Source organism: Centroberyx affinis, unplaced genomic scaffold (assembly GCF_046629955.1).
Source record: "Centroberyx affinis isolate AG114_WGS23_722 - 3 ecotype Tasmania unplaced genomic scaffold, CSIRO-AGI_Caff_v1 ptg001253l_1, whole genome shotgun sequence".
In the NCBI taxonomy this organism is placed as follows: domain Eukaryota; kingdom Metazoa; phylum Chordata; class Actinopteri; order Beryciformes; family Berycidae; genus Centroberyx; species Centroberyx affinis.
In genome coordinates this window covers 542,501-562,500 of record NW_027279764.1, presented here as the reverse complement: position 1 = coordinate 562,500, position 20,000 = coordinate 542,501, and the positions used below count along the sequence as shown (strand labels likewise).

Below are 20,000 nucleotides of genomic sequence, written 5' to 3'. Positions count from 1 at the left end.
ATAAATGAATGCTGTTCTTTTGTTGGTGAGTCTATTTTTCTGTCTCATTTACAACATGACTACTGTTGTGTTTACCAGCCGAAGAGGCTGCTTTTGAGCTCAAGCAGCTACTAAAAGGGTGGCTAGTTGGACATATTGATGAAGTTTATTCCAAATTGTGTTTCAATTCAGATTCTTGCGATGCCTGTGGGTTTCATTTATCAAGCTGATTATTATGTGAGTAATTTGACTTGGGTGCTAGAAGAGAGTTATAGCTTGCCTGTAGAGGGTGGCCCAACATCATGAAAGACAGATTTAGACTTGAACTGAGTCAATTACGGCTCCTCAAAGAGATATCTTGCTACAAGTGTCATCCTCTTCCCTTCATTTTTTTTCTCTCTTATCACTGTTCTTTCCTTCTCCACCTCTATTTTGTTGCCCCTCTCCCCCAACTCCCTGCCACCCGCTGCTCTGACCTGGATGACAGGGGCACAGCCAGAGACCTGAGCTGTGTGTCCATGTGTGTCCGTGTGTGTGTGTGTGTGTGTGTGTATGTGTGCCCTGAGGCATGCAGCTATCCTCTCTGACAGAAAACACAGAACAAATTAGGGCTGAGACACTTCGGGGACGGACGCAACACACTGCCCATTACCCCTCCTGCACACACAAACACCCACACCCTTTGTCAAGGTCACTTTGGAAAGGCAGACAGAGGAAACTTTTGGCTCGTGTACGGCTAGAGCGAGGGAACAGAGACACACCTCGAAGGAGACTCTACTCTAGTTCTCTGATCTGTATGTCTGTCTCTCTGACTCTGATCTGGGATTTTGTAAGGTCTAGTACTCACTGACAGTCTGAAACATTTTGAAGATATTCAAACACACTTTCCTCTGGGCTCAGACAGAATTTTATTTCATAATAACTGAGGTTAAAGTCACAGGGAAACGGCATTTCGATGGTGCCTTACTTCCGTAATTCAACGTGTTTCCAGTTGAAACAGGATGTTGGGGTGGGACATAACGTGTGGAGGGATTGTTCAAAAGTTCAAAAATGCTTTGCGTATATTCTTGAGATGTCACAAATTCCAGATTCTCCAGAATGAATCAATTTCAGCCATCAGGACCACAAACATTGTGTGAAAAGTAAACAGGGTTTTTGTGAGAACAGAAAAAAATTAACCACATTACCCTGCTGTCACTCATGTCAATTTGAAAGTTGTGAAGTTTTATACATTTTATAAATTGTTTGGGGGCATTTATTGATAAATAGTCGTATGTTATAATATGGAGAATTAACTAACATGGTGAAAAGGTAATTTTTCATGTCATTGTGACTTTAAGGGCTTACCCAACATATGGCTAAGCATATATGTTGTTGAAACTTTATTTTCTATTAAATGTCAATTGCACATGCTGCATAAGAACCAATCTGAACTTCCCTCTAAGACAATAAATAAATATAGTTGGTTTTATTTTTTTTTATTTCATTAAGCAATACTATCAAATAATGTAACTATTTGAAATGTTTAATATAGTACAGAGAGGAAAGAAGCACAACTTGGCTATACTGTATTATTTTCATCCATGCAAAAACCACTCAGCTGAAGTTAGCAAAAAAGACTAAAAGTTAAATGGAACTTTGATGTGAATGTCAAGGGTTAGGGTTAGACTGTTATCATCACGAAATGAATTGGACTTGATCTACAGTAACACACACACACACACACACACTTCCATGAAGGCTGGCAGTCGACAGGGTACGTAGCGTGTTCTGCAGAGGATAAATGAAGCAGTGATTTATTCGTCTCCTCTCTCCTTTCATTTAATCTCATCCTTTTCAACGTTCTCCCCATTTAATTAGACACCAGCCATGGCTCTGCTAGCATGAGGCCATTCTCAATCCTCTTGACTCTCTCTCTCCCTCTCTTTCTTTGTCTTCCTCTCTTCCTCTCTTCCTCTCTGCCTCCCTCTGCATATCTAGGACTCTTGGTGGTAAAGCTCGTTTCTCGGCCTGGCTTTAATTACAAGGTAATTGGTCTCACTAACGAAGGGGAACAAGGCCTGCGTGTGTAACTGTGTCTATGCGCATGTGTGTGGGTGTGTGTGTGTGTGTGCATCCGTCTTCGTTTGTGTGTGTTAGCTGTGTGTTTTCTGGGCTCTGACAGGGCATCAGAGAGTGGGCTGTGTAAACAAGCCGCTAGCATCCTGTCATGCAATGCTGAAACGGTTCCCCCCACGGACTGCACTGTCGGTCGCCCCCGAGCCGCCACTCACACACACACAGTTGCATAGCAGGCATCTATGTAAATACAGACACACACACACACAATTCCACCACTGCATAATGCTGTACTGCAGTAAAAGTAGTTCTGTGAAGCCCCGTCTTGTGTGCTTCCTTCCAGTCTGTTCAGTCACTACTAAGAGACACATCTGACTTAAGAGTGGCAAAACAATTTGTTTCCTCGATCAGACGGTCTGTAACAACTGAACAATGTGTGTGAACAGCAGGCTCGCCTCCGTGTGTGTGCATGTGTGTGTGAGTGTAGAACACCAGAGGCCCTTTCTTCCAAAGCATCAGACAACACAGGTAACTTCTCAAACAGTCCTCCTTTCATGCCAAGGCAAACGTGCCGGAACAAAGCATTCTCTCATGTCTGTCATCTCTGCCAAAATATGGATCCACTTGAAGTTTCTGTCCTCCGCATCCTCTGTTCCCCTCTCTCTCCCTGCCTCATCCTAACGAACCCTCTCCCTTCATTCGCCCAGCCGGGGTCCTGGGACAGAGGGACGGAGCGAAGGAGGGGAGAACATCATACAGCATGAAAAGGAAACAGAGGGTTTGCCATCTGCCAGAGTCTTGTCTCTGTGTCTCTCTCTTGTCTCCTCACTGTGTACATACTAATATCTGTTGCACATCCCTAAATCACTTCTTCTAATTACAAGAGGATGGTTTGGTGAAATTAGAGCTGAGGGAAGGAAAGTTTGCCCAACAAAACACAGAAAAATTCAGCTGCTATTAACAATACAGCTTTTAATGTAACTTATGACATTGATGTGTCTTGGATAAACTGTGAACAGGCGGCTGTGTGTGTGTGTGTGTGTGTGTGTGTGTGTGCATGTTTGTGTGTGTGAATACAAATAGAGAACAGCATCAACTTGTTAGGAATAAGAAACGCACTCCCAATGCTTAATGCTCAGTCCTTCAACCAGTATCGCCCTATATTCGACTCTGTGTGTGTGACATTGGGACGTTTTCCTTTTGTGCAAATTACAAGCAGGGAGCAAACTGTTGCTATGGAGACAGGAGTTAGTGATGCGGTGGGCAAAGCCACATCAACAGTGTGGAGGAGAGGACTGAGCAGAACATACTGAGAAGATCACAGAATACACAACCTACCGCAGTCACACGCACACACACACTGTCAGAGACTCAGGAAAGCAAATAAAAGGCTTTCACTGATTTTTTTTTTTTTCTCTGAGTCAGGCGTTTTGAATGGTAATTCAGTGCGGTCAAATTTGAAAGGGTTGGATGAAGCTTTTTGAACATGCAGGAATAGGAATGCGAAGAACGTGTCACTCGAGCTACTCCACAGAAAGATGTAGGTCGCTGGGTGGAATAAGACGCCTGCCTGGGAATAGCTCATCACATCTCACCACCCTTCCCTTTCCCACTTGGTAATGTGCCATCTGGAAAAAATAGAGATACTAGTGCATGGATAAGTTGACATATGGGTACATGGAAGGACAGATTGGTGCAAGGATAGACAGCTGGATGGATGGATCACCCATTTTCCAGAAATAAACTGATGGGAAAGAAGGGCAGCGGGTAGCAAGAGAGGAGAGAGAGGAGGCAGTTATCTCTAAATATAGTTATAGTGTTGGAAAAGCCAGGTTGGCATGTGTGTGTCACTATGTGCCAGTGAGTGTTGCTCGTGTTTGTCTTCTATCCCCTCTATATCCAGTATTGGCCTCCACTGACAACCACATCAGCAGACAGCCAATTCAATTCAATCTCTGTCTGATTGGATGGAACAGATCTGATTACCTCTCATAGAAGGCACACATGCACACACACACACACACACACAAACACCACAAACACCACACACACACACACACACACACACAGACACACAATACCGTTGTTTGTGCTCTAAGATTCCCTAGGGAAAGATATCAGAGTAAATGGCTGCGGTGATTGTGCCAGATAGACTGGATGTGTGCATAATATCCACGCGAAGAAGATAATGTGTTTGCTAATCGCACACCAGAGACAAGCAAACACACACCCACACACATGCACACACACACACACACACACACACACACACACACACACACACAAAGGCTAACAGCTGCACAGCTATAACCCTTAACCACTCTTTTCATGCCTCTGGCTGCCAGCTACACTGTACAAACACTCTCCCACACGTTCTCAGTCAAATCCCATTGTGAGAGAGTCGTGATTTTCCGAGTTGCGATGACAGTTGACTGTGTGTGTTGACAGCAGTGGAAGTTATTATAACTTGTGATCATATCAGCTGTCACATCATGAAAGACGGAGAGGCATCAGTAAACGTTTTATTTGAACATTTAATGATGTTATGAATACAACGCACCCAGAGAATGAAACTAACTTCTTCATCTGTTGGCCACAGTGGCTGGTGCGTCTCCCAAAACCGTCACCTTCACTAGTCAATCAATAGAACATCCAAATGATTCTTGGTTACCTGCCAAAGTGCACAGGTTGACAAACTTATCAGTCACAGCCACAATTTTTGGCTAGTGTCTGGTATTTATTTCCAGCCTTGATAACGTCCACACACAAGAAAATATGGGCAAATTTCCGACTCCACAGAGATATGCCAAAATAAGCACAGGTTACTCGCAGGATAGGATTTCACTGTTTTGAATTGTGTGTTTATTGATTCATTTGTTCAAGTTTGTCATTACAGTATGTAGCCACTGCTTCATGCTGCATCAACCCTGAATTAATACTGTTGACAATTCTTTCTTGAATGTTATACAGTTGAACCGAATCAGTATATTATAAAATAAAACTCTAATATCTCTCAACCAACTTGTTAACAGACCATTCCTTGTATCTTTTGACGAGTAAAAAGTACACTTCCTCTTGAGGATGGAGAAGCAGAGCAGCAGTTCAGCAAGCATGCGGTGTTGACTCAAGTATTACAGCTACATCTGTAATCATATTAAGATACTACATTTTACAAACCTCCCAGATCAGTAAAATCCTGGGTTGTAATGTCAGAATGACTTGCTTGTCCGTTGAAAGGGGGAAATGTGATTCAAAGATTCAAGGCATAAGCAATACCTCACCAAAGTAATGACTCCATGGCTCATGATACTTTATTTGCAAGGTGGACACAGACAGGTAACATTTTATAAGTGGAGAGAATAAAAAAAAATTCACTTAAGCTGTCAGGCTTTACACAGATATAATCAAACTGGCCCGCTGTTCCAATTTGACATACAAATAAAAATGTTTGCACTGGCAGACTGTCAACTCCATATTTTATTGATAACAGAGAATCTCAAAATATGTTTCCTCTTATAAAACTAACAGTTACACTAATTAACACAAATATCCGCTCTAAGCATCTTGCTGGAGACTGCTGATCTCCTTGCATAACTTCAAGGTTGGAGTACGTGGAGAGGGACACAAACAGTTACACACCAAAACACAGAGCTTAGTGAAGGTCTGAATCGCTGCCTACATGAACATTTGGATCATTATGATTCCAGGATGCACAAGTAGAGGAAGAGGTGGGGGAGAGGGAGGGTGGAAAGAGAGAAAGGCAGAGAAGGATAAAGAGGTGGAGAGATATAATCTTCTGGATTTATTGTGGATTAATAAAGAGTATTACGCTTCACGAGTTGGGCCTGACCAATAAGACTTACTAATTCATTGTTAGAGGAAGCAGAAAGCTGCAGTTATTCAGCTCGGGTCCTGTAAATGCTAAAGTTCAGAGGTTATCTCTACCTTGTCATGGTAATTCAATAAAAACCTTCTGGTAAGGAAAAAAAACTCTCTTATAAGAATGACCCCTGAGCTCCACCGACGAAACATAATTATTGTGTGTAAAGAACATGCGCACACACACACACACACACACACACAGAGACGCACGCACATGTACATACACACAGACCCACTCCATCTATGATTAATGTGTGACATACAGCAGTCCCATATTCTTTTTTCATTACATTCTTCTCCACAGAATTGTGAAACAAAGGACTAAGATTAAACAGCTCTCCTTCACGTTCACTCATTAGTCTCTCTCTCTCTCTCTCTCTCTCTCTCTCTCACTCTCTCCCTGATCAGCCTCTCCTCTGTGTCTCACTCATCCAGGGCAAGGTCATTTAGGAGTCAGAGCAGGACTGTGGGAGGAGGAGGAGGAGGAAGAGGAAGGATATTAGAAGAGTGAGAGGAAAAGAAGGGCCAACTATCCTGCCGTGATCCTGGCAACCGCGAGGTCCCTCATTTACACCCTAATGGTCCTCAGCTATTCACTGGATCTATTTTCATTAAAATCCAACTACTCAAAAGAGAGAGAGAGAGAGGGTGAGAAAGAGAGGGGGGGAGACAGGGGGAGTGAGAACGTGAGATGGAAAGATAGACTGTGAGAGAGGGAACACAAACATATGTACGTATATGTACATATGTATACGTATATGTACATATAGTGTTTTTAGGTCACACACACACAAAGCACACTAATATGAATATTATCAAACAATTTCCTATGCTCAGAGCACGCTCGTTGCTTGTGTGTGGTATATGATTGCATTTGACTTTCATCACCCTGCTGTGAATGCGTGCGTGTGTGGGTGTGTGTGAGTGTGTCAGGAGGAATGACCCAGATCAGAGCAGAGATGAGTTCTCTATCTGAGCCGAGCTAGCTGAGTGTATAGCCTTGCAAACTCTACATCCCATATTTAAAAAAAAGAGCGAGGGTGAGGCAATGGGGGATGGAAGGTAGAGAGAGAGAGAGGGAGATAGAGAAAGAAAGAAAGACAGAGAAAGAGAGAGACAAGGTGTAAGGTGGAGAGAGAGAGAAAGAAGTCAGAGAGAGGGGAAGAAGGCAGAGAAGAGAGGCTAAAAACCTCCAAGTCTGAATGCTGAAGGCAAACCATTCATCTTCCCTCTCATATGCTCTTCTGGGCTTCACTCCCAGTCCCAGTGCACTACTGACTGTGTGTGTGTGTGTGCATGTGTGTGTGTGCCTGTGCGTATGTGTGTGTCTGTGTGTGTATGCATCTCCCCAGCTATGGAGAGCAGTCTGAATGATGAACATGATCTCCATTGCAGCAGAACAATGCTGTTTCTAAATAGGACATGAGAGGCATTCAGCCTTCCCTCACACACACTGTACAGGGAACCAGTGCTTGTTTGCAGGGACTGAACCGCACAATGTGCAATGAGGCGTCTGCTGCAGGTGATAGTGCGCGTGTGTGTCTCTGTGTGCTTGCGTACATCCATTAAGTGCCATTCCCCAACGGTGTCCAGAGTTTTGCTACATCAATCAGATGCTTATTCAGAGAATGCTGGGCATCGCTCATACAGTCAGGCAGGTGGCACTGAGCAGCTGGGTGATGGATGCCAGCCTGGCCCCTGGCATCACCTCTGCTCTGGCACCACCTAGACCTGCTCCCATACACCTGCTAGCTACCTGCCTCTGGAGCACTGCACACCTGGATACCAACCACAACGTCCCTACACCTGTTTTGTAGCTACCTACTGTACCGTAACACCGCTGCACCTGTCAGTTAGCTACCCGCAACAGCAGGCCAGCATTCTGACACCTGTAACCCACATCCAGTCATAAACTGGCAATCAACACACAGTTGACAAAGACAGAATAGACTGTGTATAACTAAATAGCATATTGTTGCAGTTGGGTGAAAACCTTGCATCTCCAAAATGTCAACTTTTCCGGAACTAAGAAAAACAGCCTTGTTTTAGCTTGATCACAATGCATTTTTTACTTTATCCCGTGGAGCTTCTTTTGGTTTCATAAGCCCAAAAGGTCAGAGAATTGTCTCAACCCTCTGAGGATCATGTAATCCTTCAGCTGAAGTGAAAACATGAAAATCAGCAAAATTGGAGTTACATGATTTTCAGAGGACAACAGTGATATGTGTCATATTGTGCGTACCTTTCCTCTTGGAGTCCCGTCTGACACTGCTGGGCCTGACCGCTGGCTGTAGCTCTGTCTCTGTTGACATCCTCAGGCTCCAACTGGGCTAGACTCCGCTCCGCTTGGCTCCGCTGGGCTCCGAGGGTCCAATGTACGGCGTCAGCGCCGTGTGTGTGTGGGGGGGCGCCGGGTGCGTGGGTGGAGGCGCCAGGTGTGTGTGTGGGCACACAGGCTCATGGGAGAGGGACGGGCTCTAGCCCCGACACGACATCCCACACACAACCACAGAGAGCTGAGGAGAAAGGGAAAGAGGGGAAGAAAGAGAGGTTTGGTTAGGTCGTGTTCCCTCTTGGCAGGCGTAGCTAGCGAGAGTTCTCAGCTGGCATGAGAATGAGCTTGTTTTTGATAGGGGCCTTGAGTCTATGTTGCCCCTGGTAACGGAGTGGAGAGACCTCCTCTGCACTTCCTGCTTCCTGTCTCTAACGTGTCTCAGCAAGGCCACTGCTGCAAGAACAATCCTCTAAAACACATCCTTCCTCAATCACTCAATAATTTATCAACTATATTTAATAGTACACAAGATTTTCAGCAGAATCAGACACAGGCAATATTTCACTAAACCTAATACTGCACCAAATATCATTCAACAGTCCTACCAGGCTCATTGTCCCTCCCCTTACCTTCCCTGTCCAGTGCCTGATGTGCCCCTCTGGCCCCTCTGTGTGCCTGGCTGCCCCTTCTGTGCCCATCTGCTTTTTTCTCACGTGTTGACTGGCAGTGACTACCATAACGTGGCAGCCAAAATACACTCAGATCTACACGGTAACCACACCATGTGAGTGCACGGACACACACACATTTACATGCACACACTAATGCAGACAAGCTCCTTCTCTCTCACACACACGTACAGAGAAGCTGAAGTACAGAGAGAGCAGGAGACAGCTGCAAGTTGACATGCTGCATAATGAATCAGACTACCTTCTGAGCTGCTCTTCACCTCCCCTTAGACTTCTACTCTTGACCTCTCTTTCCCTCTCTGTCTCCTTCTCCCTCACTTACACAGGCTGGGTGCGGACTTGAACAAAAACGAAAAGATTGGTGCTTCTTGGAGAAGAGGGAAATCTCTCTTATTCTCTTCCTCCCCCTCTCCACGGTGTTTCTGTGTGAATAGGAGGCCCCTGTAAGCCTCGGGCGAGAGCAGATGAATTGAGAGGCTTTTAATTTGCTGCAGACAGAACAGAACAGAGTCCATTTAATTCTGCCAGCAGAGGCCATGTCGGCAAAATGCTGACAATATTCTTTATCTGGTCCAAACACACTGGAAAAGTGTGAGTCACTCCAATTACAGGCATTATCAGCAGCACTGTTCCACCAAATGGATGGAGAGAGAGAGGGAGAGAGAGAGAGAGTGAGAGAGAGAATAAGGAGGGGGTTAGAGGGGAGAGAGAAATGAACAGAGTGGAGAGAAAGAGAGGGGTGAGGAGACATAGAATGGGTGAGTAAGATAATGAGCGAGGGGTAAAGGGGAGAGAGAAAAGCCTGAGGAAGTAAAGAGAGAGAACAGAAAGGATGGAGTTTGAGTTCAGCTCTAACCTGAACATGCCCCCCTCCGTCCCTCTCCTCTTTCCTTTTTGTTCTCGCCATTGCTTCTATTCCTTCTAGCTGTGAAGTCTTTCAGGCAGCATCTGGAGCTTGTGTTTCGCCGAGGCAGTCTGTTAATCCTTGACTTGGACTGGAGCAGAAGCAGCCTCGAAACCCTCTCACTGCCTTAACCTAGAAAACAACAACAGCTTTCACCCCAGAACTACAAAACCAAGATTGAAAGACACACTTTTGCGGTACTACATTGATGGTATTATTGAACTGAATCATGAACTGAGTCCTGAGTTAAGGTTCTGCCTGCTAAATTGCTCCTAGGAGGGCACTACTCACTTAGTCGAAGAGGTCCAACCCATCCAACCATTGCAAACTAAACAGCCACTGGTCCTCTAGTTGATCAGACAGAAAATGAGCAAGAAAACGAAGACTCTGAGTCTGAAAATGAGAAATCTGCTGCAGCGCCGCTCTCCAGACGTCTCCAAGCCTCCAAACATATGGTTGCTTTCTCTGGAGACTGGGGGAAGAGTTCTACATCTAAGCTACAGTCCCTGGAGGGGAGAACAAGCTAATTTCTCAAAAAACAAGCCATGTCTAGCTTCAGCTGTACAAATTCCCTCCCTCATACAGACACACACACACTCACACAAACACACACACACACACACACACACACACAGAGCGTGAAGGAAAGAGCAGCGCCATCAAAAGCCATCTTGAACGCTGTACTGGCGGCTTGACCTGGAATCAGCTTGTGTGCTTTGAGCTAAAAGTAGAAGCAGAGTGGGATGTGAACATGGCTTAGTGTGTCTGGATTTAGACAGCAATCTGAAGCCATACCAGAGGAGACATGGACAGGAGGAGAGGAGGAGAAGGAAACGAGCTGTAAATTGGATGTCCGTAAATGGGGCGCTGCCAACAGCCGTGAGTGTGTGATGTGAGGATGCGCCTCTGTATGTGTCTTTCTGTGTGTGTGTGTGTGTGTGTGTGTGTCTCGATAAACAGGATGCTGCCAACAGGAGCTTAATGCCCAGAAATCATCTGCAGCTAGAGCAAAGGCTGCCAGGCGGATGGAGAGAAAAAAGAAACAGAGAGAGAAAAGGAGGGGACAAGGCTGACTCTCTCTCTATCTCTCTCGCTCTCTCTCTCTCTCTCTCGGGGTAATTGTGTTCTGTCCATCAGGCTCAGAGTTAGATTAGTGGCTCCACTCATTCAGCTCTCCTTCCATCTGAATAATGACTAATCATAGAGACCACCTCTCCACTACCTTTCCCGCTACCTGTGCTCTGTCCATCTCCTCTCTCCTCCCCACTCCCTCCTCCTCCCTTCCCCTCCGCTAACGCTACCCTTTGTATTCTGACACCCAGTGCAGAGTCCTGATGGGGATCTGCATTCGTTGATGAATAACCATGACTACATGTACTAAAGGTTATCCCATGTTACATATCTGTCATGGTTCAGGTGCATGGACACGGTTATTTTTTTTTTCTAATTGCCTTCTGAGAATGCGTAACCACAGAAACACGCATATGCCCCTCGTTTTAGGGCTTCAGACGGTTAAACGCACCTTGAAATGTCAACCGGCACGATGCAATGGCAAAACAAAGCAAGAAAGAAATGTCAATCGAACTCCAATCTGTTTGAGAGACATGAAAATATATCTTAACAGCAAAAAGTAAGGATAGAAGTGGTCCAAAAGTAATCAGCAAAAAAATGAAGACCTACCAGTTAAAAATGCAGTATTCATTGGACACCGCTACTCGTCTATCCAGCTCAGAAAGAGACGCAGAGCAGTGAAGGAAGAGAACGGAAGACAAGGTGAAAATCAGATAAAGGAGAGGGGTTAAAGGACGAGAGAGAAGTGAAAATGAGTGAATGAGTCCAAAGACTCTGTGTGTCTTGGTTTGTGAAACAGAGAGAGAGAGAGAGAGAGAGACAGAGAGAGAGAGAGAGAGACAGAGAGAGAGAGAGAGAGAGAGAGAGAGAGAGACAGAGATGGAGGAAAATAACTGATTAGGAAAGAGACGGGTTAAAGTTCAGTGCATTGCCACGTAACCGCTGCATATCAGTGAACCTTGCCCAATACTCCGTCACAATCAACACTTACAAACATACAATTAATCTACAAAGTACAGTGTCCAGGGTCTTTTATGATGCAGACATGTTTCATGTTTTCAAAAAGATTTGGCACTGTATTCCCATGTTTGTCAGTGATCCAAAACACTTGAACAAACTCCATTTGAACTCCAACTCCAGTATGTTCAGTCATAACAAGCACAAACACATTTTACACACATCCAGATAGCCATTGTACACCCACGCTGCATTAACAGTGCAGGATTTCAAACAATTCCTCTGGGGGGTGGAGCGGGAGAAGTGCCGGAAGCACATAAGAAGCAGGACTTTAACGACGACTGCATCTGTACTACACGCAAACAACGCTCCAAAAATTGTTACTGCAGCTGTCTAGTGGATAAACTAGCAGCCATTGTAGCAGGCCTGGAGGCCTATAAGAACAGCAGTGCGGCTGGTTCAGCAGGCAGACAGCCAGGCCACCAGCCAGCACAACACAGCACTGCAGGAGGGTAACATGGAAACACAGAGCTCCGAGCTGCTATAAGTACTCCACATGACTCTCTGCCTGCCTGAATGACTAGAAGGAACACTCAGCAGAGGCCTCATCAGGAAAAGGTAAACATTCACACACACACACACACACACACATAGACACATAGACACACACACACACACATTCCCACCCACAATCTCCTACCAGAAATAGTATACCCCACAAGATGACAGATTCACATGCACGTGCAGATTGCATATTAACCACAAAACACATGCACGCCCCCCCCCCCCCCCCCCCCACACACACACACACACACACACACAGCTCACATCTTCTTCACCTAACCTATTTACAGACACGGGGCTGTAGATATCAAAGCGCTGCGCTCTCTTTGGGGAATTCCTCCGTTCTCATGTTTTAAGGGGAAACAGAGATGAAAACGAATCCCGTTCTCCCTGCACCTCCCCTGTGTGTGTGTGTGTGTGTGTGAGTGTGTGTATGTGTGTGTGTGTCTCCTCTGCCTTGTTACTGTGCTAAAATGTAAATTGGTCTTGCTCACCCCTGTGTGTACGGCTGTCTCTTTCATGCAGAGAGGAAGCAGCGGCTTTGCTGACAGACTGCCAGTGTGCCTTTATTAAAAAACCTGTCCTCTGATTCTGTCTGTCAGTCTGTCTGTCTGTCTCTTTGGTCTTCTCCCTGCCTCATTTGACCCTCATTCTGCTGTTCAGCTACAACATTCTGCTTCATTCTCATCATCTCTGCCAGCTCATGTAAAACAAAGGCTCTTTCGCTGAACTCGGGCACTTGATTTAGGGTGTGAATGATCATTTATTCAGCAAGTCATGTCTGCTTTTCTTCACCCTTAAAGGTCTCCGTGCTAATGGACTTGTAGCATGTTACACCCCGCTCCCAGCACTCAGTGTGCAGAGGTGATGGGCTCTCTACTAGCTAGGAAAGATTCAGAGATTGTAGTCAGCAGCAAAAGGTTCCAGCACTGGATTTTTATCAGGGACTGAAGATAGTAAACACACACATGCACATACAACAAACTGCCCTCCTCTCAGACCTTCTGGCTTTCTCTCCCCTCTGTCTCATTTGACCCCTCATAGATACAAATAAATCAAATTTTTATTAAGGTTATCTTTATGGCATTTCTACCTTATTGAATTGTATGCGGTGGCATGGTGGCTCAGTGTCGCCTCACAGCAACAAGGAATGAGTGGGTAGAGAAAATGAATGTATGAATGAATGAATTGTATAGAGAGAAAGACAGAAGATACGTAAAGAGGGTGGGATGTAATGCATTGAATGTCGGGTCATGAATCAGACTTGAACTAACAGATATGCTTATCTCACGATATGATTTGATACGTGATGTGGAGTTCACGGTTCGATGCAACCACGATACGATGTGATAAATAAAAGTTTAATGACAGCAAAGTCTGACTGTGCAGAATTATGTTTATTTCTGAGCCACGGATCTTTCTAGAAATGGCATTGGCTTGCTAGAAAGTAAACAACAATTTAAAGAGTTTGTGAAATTGTGATGGGCAAGCCATCTCATTTGGGATTACTACAGCAGAATAATATTGACTAATATTGTGATTAATTTTTCTGCCACACAACAGGTATTATTATAACACATTTTTGTATTGGGATATATTGAATTTCGATATATTGTCCCATCCTTAACATACAGTAGTTTACACAGCCTGTGGCGCCCGAGGCGGCCCCTCTAGCTCTAAAGCCAGAAGCCGCTCTTTACTCTGCTCTGCTTTGCTCTGGAAAGCCATCATCAGTGAGCTACAGCCCAGTGTGCTGCTGGTCTGTTAAAAATGTCCACTCAACATGATTTAGATCCCCCACAGCCCCTCTGGACCCCCATCAGCACAGCCTAAAGTGAGTGATGGATTCGCTACATCTGTGAAGTGGAAGAGAAGAGAGGAGAATTCTGTTGCATAAAAATAGAGCTGGAGCCTGCCGGAGCAGAAGACTGGGGCTTAATGAGGGATGCAATCATCAATTATTCAAAACACTTAATCATGGTGTCGCACGCTGCTGTTCCACAAACACACACACACCCGTACGCGCACACACACACACACACACACACACACACACACACACACACGCACACACACACACAGACACAGACACACATTTACCACAAGCTTCTCAAACTGTATCTCTAAAGGCAGGCAGAGGGATAAAGAGTGAAATAAAGAAAGAGTCATTGCTTCATGTTTCCACACCATTTCATAGTAACACAATAAACACACAAAAGAACATACATACCATGCATACTCCAGGGGGCATTACACACACGCGTGCGCACACACACACACTCATGTCCACAGTCTGCTTGTGCAGACACACAGACACTCACACTCCAAGAATCATACATGTCTCAAGTCATCTCTTCTCTGCAATCACATCACTAATACAAGAAAAATATAAGCATCATATATACACTCAGACACAAAAACACACATATACAGTATATCCTGACAGAGCCCACAAGCCATTTGGAGCAGCTCAGGTTAGTGTTGTAGTTATGGTTATCACAGAGTGAAACGGCACAGTTCTGCTCAGTCTCTGCACATCCTGGAGCAGAGGAAAGGAAAGAGAGCGGAGTGGAGGAGTGGAAGGACAGAGGAGTAGCAGAGTAGGCAAAGAGTAAGAAGTGAAGTAAGAACCTAAGGAAGCTCAAGGCTAAACCTTCAACAATTACAGCCCCAGACTTATTCACCTCCAAGCCCCTGGCTAGCCCTGTTCGCTGTTAGCAGCTCGTAACAAGGCACGCATCCAGAGAAGCCGACGGGTGAGCGTTATCGATGGCTTCCGCGGCACTCGGTCCCCGTCTGTCAGTCTGTCTGCGCTGTAGGGGGACGATGGATTCTCCACCTCTGTCCTCCGAGCCGTGGAAGCCAGTAGCGACCAGCACTGCAGGGAATGGCTGGGTTCAATCTGTCGCCTCTTCCCTTTCCCCCCCTCTGGGAGTAACCCCTCTGGGAGTACAACTACATCCTCTCCCCAGCGCCCCCCCCCCCCCCCCTCCCCGTCCAGCCTCCTGCCACTTGCAGCCATCAGTCAGTCACAGTTCCTGCCTCCTGCCCGCGTGTCTAATCGCCCACGCACACTGTCACAGTCGCCTGCCTCTCCAGTTAAAACACAGACAGCCAAACAAAATCAATCTTTACTGAGTGTCCGTGTTTAATAAGGCCCTGTTGTTTCTTATGGACTCTGACAACATGATCAGCCGCCCCCCACACACACACGGACACACACACACACACACACACACAGACACACACAGACACACACACACACACACAGACACAGACCTGGGAGGAACTATAGCACCAACGTGAGGCACAAAGTCTGGATATTTAATACTCTCTAAACTCACCGTCTTTGTTCGTTTGTCAGACTGGTTGTCTGCCTTTTTCTCACGCAGACACACATACATACACACACACACACACACACACACACACAAAGCCCAGATAAAAGACTGGCCCCTCTGATGTCATCGCCAGACTAAAAGTGAATCACCATTGGATTGTGAGACTGAGGACAAATTTGCATAATTGCCGTATCTCAAACTCTTTGAACTTTGTACAAACATCTCTGGCCAAACACACACACACACACTAACTCTCACACACACACACACACACACACACACACACCGTCTCATACAGCATACCGAGTCTGTGAAAGTTCCTGGAGGTGAAACTTTCCGCCAGCTCTTGAAATAGACCCTTTTAGCACCCTACGGTCTATTGGACTGTTGGTCTGTCTGAACTCTCACAGAGAGTAGAGGGGCTATTGGCATTCGCTTCCCTGTGGGGCTCCAAGTCAATAGAAACCTCTTAAAACTCAGAAAACTGTGTGTGTGTGGGTGTAAATGTGTGTGTTTGTATGTGTGTGTGTGTGTGTGTGTGTGTGAGTGAGAGAGAGAGAAAGTGACAGACAGAGAGAGAGAGAGAGAGAGTGAAAGAAAGAGAGGGAGAAGGGGAGAGCTAGAATGGGCTGTTGAAATTCAATGGCTGTCCATCTGTCTGTAGGCATCTGAATGATGTGATTTGTTCTAGACATAAATTAGTTACAGATACACATGATGCAAACATACACATGCACACACGAGTATGTGTGTGGCATATTCATGCTTGTGTGTGTGTGCGTGTGTGTTGTCTGTGTGTATCTGTATGTATGTATGTGTACGTGGGAGTATAGGTAATGATGGTGTGTTAAAGCAGAGTCCCACCCTGTCAGCGCCCAGCCTCTCCGTGCCATCCATCATAGTGCAGCTGCTAATGATACCAATACATACACCGGCACAGAGAGGGTGGGGGGGGGGGCACAACAAAATGGGGAAAGGTGTTAGAGGAGGGATAGAGGGAGAGCAAGGCAGAGGGAGCCAGATAGAAAGGATAGTTGCGGGGGAAAGGTGAGAGAGGAGGCTGAGAGAGAGAGAAAGAGAGAGAGGGGAAAGGGAGAGAGGGCTGGTGGAGGAGAAGAGGCAACCAGCATGAAGAGGGAAGGGAATGTGCTGTCACAGGCAGAGGAGTGAAGGACTGTGTTTGTGTGACTGGAATAGGCAATCTGAATCTCCCATTCCTCCTCCTCCTCCTCTCTCACGCTCTCTCTCTCACACACACAGCCACACAAACACCCAACACTGCCCACTGCCAAACACACAGCGAGGCCGTGGCTGACGCTGAGTGTGTGTGTGTGTGTGTGTGTGTGTGTGTGCTGTATATCAGCTCCATTGCAGTAGGCCTCAGTCTATGTGGATTAATATTACAGTAAAGGCCAATGGATGCTCCTTGTTCTACACGACCTCTAGCTTCTCAGGAATAGGACACCAAACTGCACTTTCTAAGATTTTTGTGCTGTATCTTCAGTGATGGCTCTATAGATAATTCTAAAATAGTTCCCTGTCTGTGAGATAGACAGGATCTCATTCACACAAACACATCAATGGGAAGTATTCATGTTTTATTTTCACGAAGTGGCAACACACTGTCAGTGGCAAGTTGATCTTTTTTTATGTGTCTCATTGATTTAACGCAGGTAAACATGGAGGAAGGTTGATCTGCTGGTTAAAGAAACTCATCTTGTAAATGTCTTGCGAAATGTCAGGTTCAAGTCCTACAGCAACCAAGTCACTGAACAAGACAGAGAACCTCTACACACAGAACAAGGAGGGTTATGTTTCTATAAACCATAATCACTCAAAGATCCCTCTACTTTATTAAAATAAAACATAAATATGGCGAAACAGAACAAATACCCAGTGTTCTTTACAGCACCATAAAGGTGCTGTCTATGTAGAAACATTTGACCATGTTGCACAGAGAACATTTCTTAAAGGGTTCTGTATGGTAAAGCCTAAGGCCGTTTTCACACCTATAGTTCGTTTGCTCTGGTCTGAATCAGTTGATGAGTTTGTAAACTTGGAGCGTTTTCCCCTTGGTTCGGTTTCTTTTCACACAGAGAAAAATCCAAGCGAACCAAAATGCAAACCACGTGAGAACGTTCACTCCGCTTATTGGTCAGATGTGTCTGGGGCAGGAGCAAGAATGTAAATACAGGAAGAAGGTCCTGTATTCTGGACTAGTGCACATTGCTATGCAACATGGAGCAACAGCAGCGTTGGCATTTGCTCATAACTGTTGTAATTATCTGGGCAATATATCAGGCAAAACTGTACCAGCAGAATGCCGAATGCACTTCGAGGAAACGTCTTGAAAATGCTATACTGGCTATACCTGGCTACAGGAGAACTTGCGGAGTAAATTGAGTACACCTGGTAGTTGGGTCGGATAGAGGTCGGATCACGTTCCCACCACAAATGAACCGCTCCAGAGTTCCTTTGGGACCGGACCGAGACCACCTCCTCTAAAGGGTCTCGGTGCGGTTGTTTTGGTCCGCACCCGAGTGCGATTACTGTGTTCACACCTGCCCAAACGAATTGCACCAAGGGGGAAAACGAACCAGAGTCCGATTTAACCGCACTAAAAGCGCAGGTGTGAAAACGCCCTAAAGATCCATTTTCTGGTACTATATGAAACTGCTTTTGTTAAAGAGTATACCTGCTCTCTCGTTATAAATAGCTCTGGATTAGAGTGTCAACTGAATGCCTAAAATGGAAATGGAAAATGAGGCCAACAAAAGCACAATCAAAAACTAACAGGGTGTACTTTTGCCAAATTAATCTTTTGATGTAAACTCTATACTACTCTCTACTACCTTTGGCTCACTCACAATACAGCTAGATCTGTTAAGACGGAGAGTTGGCCAGAGCAGTTCTGTTTTCTCTCAGTTTATTCCCAAAACACCCTCATCCTCTTCCCTTCCTGGAGCAAGATGAAGGCCAGCGGGGCAGTGGAATTAGCCAATCAGATGCCTCCACCAGCTAAAGGAGAACTCTGAATATGCTAATAGACAAGAGATTAAGATGCGTGGCTGGGGGCACAACCACATGTGCACACATTTACATGAAAGCCATAGACACACACACACACACACACAGACACACACACTCAGACACACACACACACACAGGCTAAACCCTTTTATTCGGAGAAGGAGAAAATCATAATTGTAGATCTCAAGAGCAGAGAGAACTGTGAGGAATGTTACAGTATGATCCTTAGTGTCTTTGATGAAGATACAGGTGGTGTAGATGATTATTTCCTATATGAAACAGAAAGAGATTGCAAAAAAGAAAAAGAGAGAGGAGGGAGGGAGAGATGGAGACAGAGTGTGTGTGTCTGAGATATATATAACCTATATATAGAGAGAGACAGAGACCCCGGCTGTGTACCAGAGAGCCTTGAGGATTCCACAGGACTCTCTATCTGCTCCAGGCTGAGGGCACAGGTGAGGAAAACCCCTCCCTCCTTCCTCCCTTCTCCCTGCTCCCTCCATCTTTGCCTCCGCCCTGCTCCCTTGTTACCATAGCATTAGACAAACAGGTGCAGCCTGACTGATCTCCTCCCCACCACCACCACCAACCCCCGCCATCTCGCCTTCCTCGATCTCTCCTTTAGCAATCTATCCATGAAAAATATAATTTCTCTCTTCCCTTTGTCTCCCCTCCTCTGTGTTTCTCTCTCTGTCTGACTGCTCATCTTTCTTCATTGCTCTGCCTGCCTCCCTCCCTGGGCTTGCCATCTGTACAGTAACAGGTGTGCTGTGTATGTGACTGATGTGTTTGTTACCTGTAGCGAAGCCTGCAGCCACAACCTCTGTGGAGAATAGCTATCTCTACCTATCTACCTCCTGACCTACCTACCGCTCTCTCTCTCTCTCTCTCTCTCTCTCTTTCTCTCTGTCTATCTATCTATCTCTATCACTCTGCTCTCTTTCTCTCTTCACCCCTCACTGTCTCTCCATCAAATGGCTACAGGATGAGGAAGACGAGAGCAGCAATGTAATGAATTAGGGAGGGGGGGAGACAAGCTGCTGTGTATGTGTATGTGTGTTTGTGGGAATGAGCTTTTACCAGCCGTGCTGTGGCACTATATTCACTGTGGTGGAGTTTGGGTAATTAGTCCCACCAGTATCTCTCATATATGAGTGTATGTGTACGTGCGTGTGTGTGTGTGTGTGTGTGCGCACGTGTGCGTGTGTGTGTGTGGTCTGCCGGCTCATCTCATTAGTCTCACAGGTGAG

At 45.6% G+C, this 20,000-nt stretch overlaps 1 protein-coding gene across 1 annotated transcript in view; it reads right to left on the bottom strand.

The window, feature by feature from the left end:
- The window catches only part of dab1a (DAB adaptor protein 1a), a 39,563-nt gene extending 31,332 nt beyond the window's left edge, over nucleotides 1-8,231 (bottom strand). The window contains exon 1 of the mRNA XM_071524988.1: nucleotides 8,162-8,231. Within this exon, the coding sequence (XP_071381089.1) occupies nucleotides 8,162-8,231 (70 nt within the window). The remainder of the gene's footprint in view (nucleotides 1-8,161) is intronic.
- Between the last annotated feature and the right edge of the window lie 11,769 nt (nucleotides 8,232-20,000).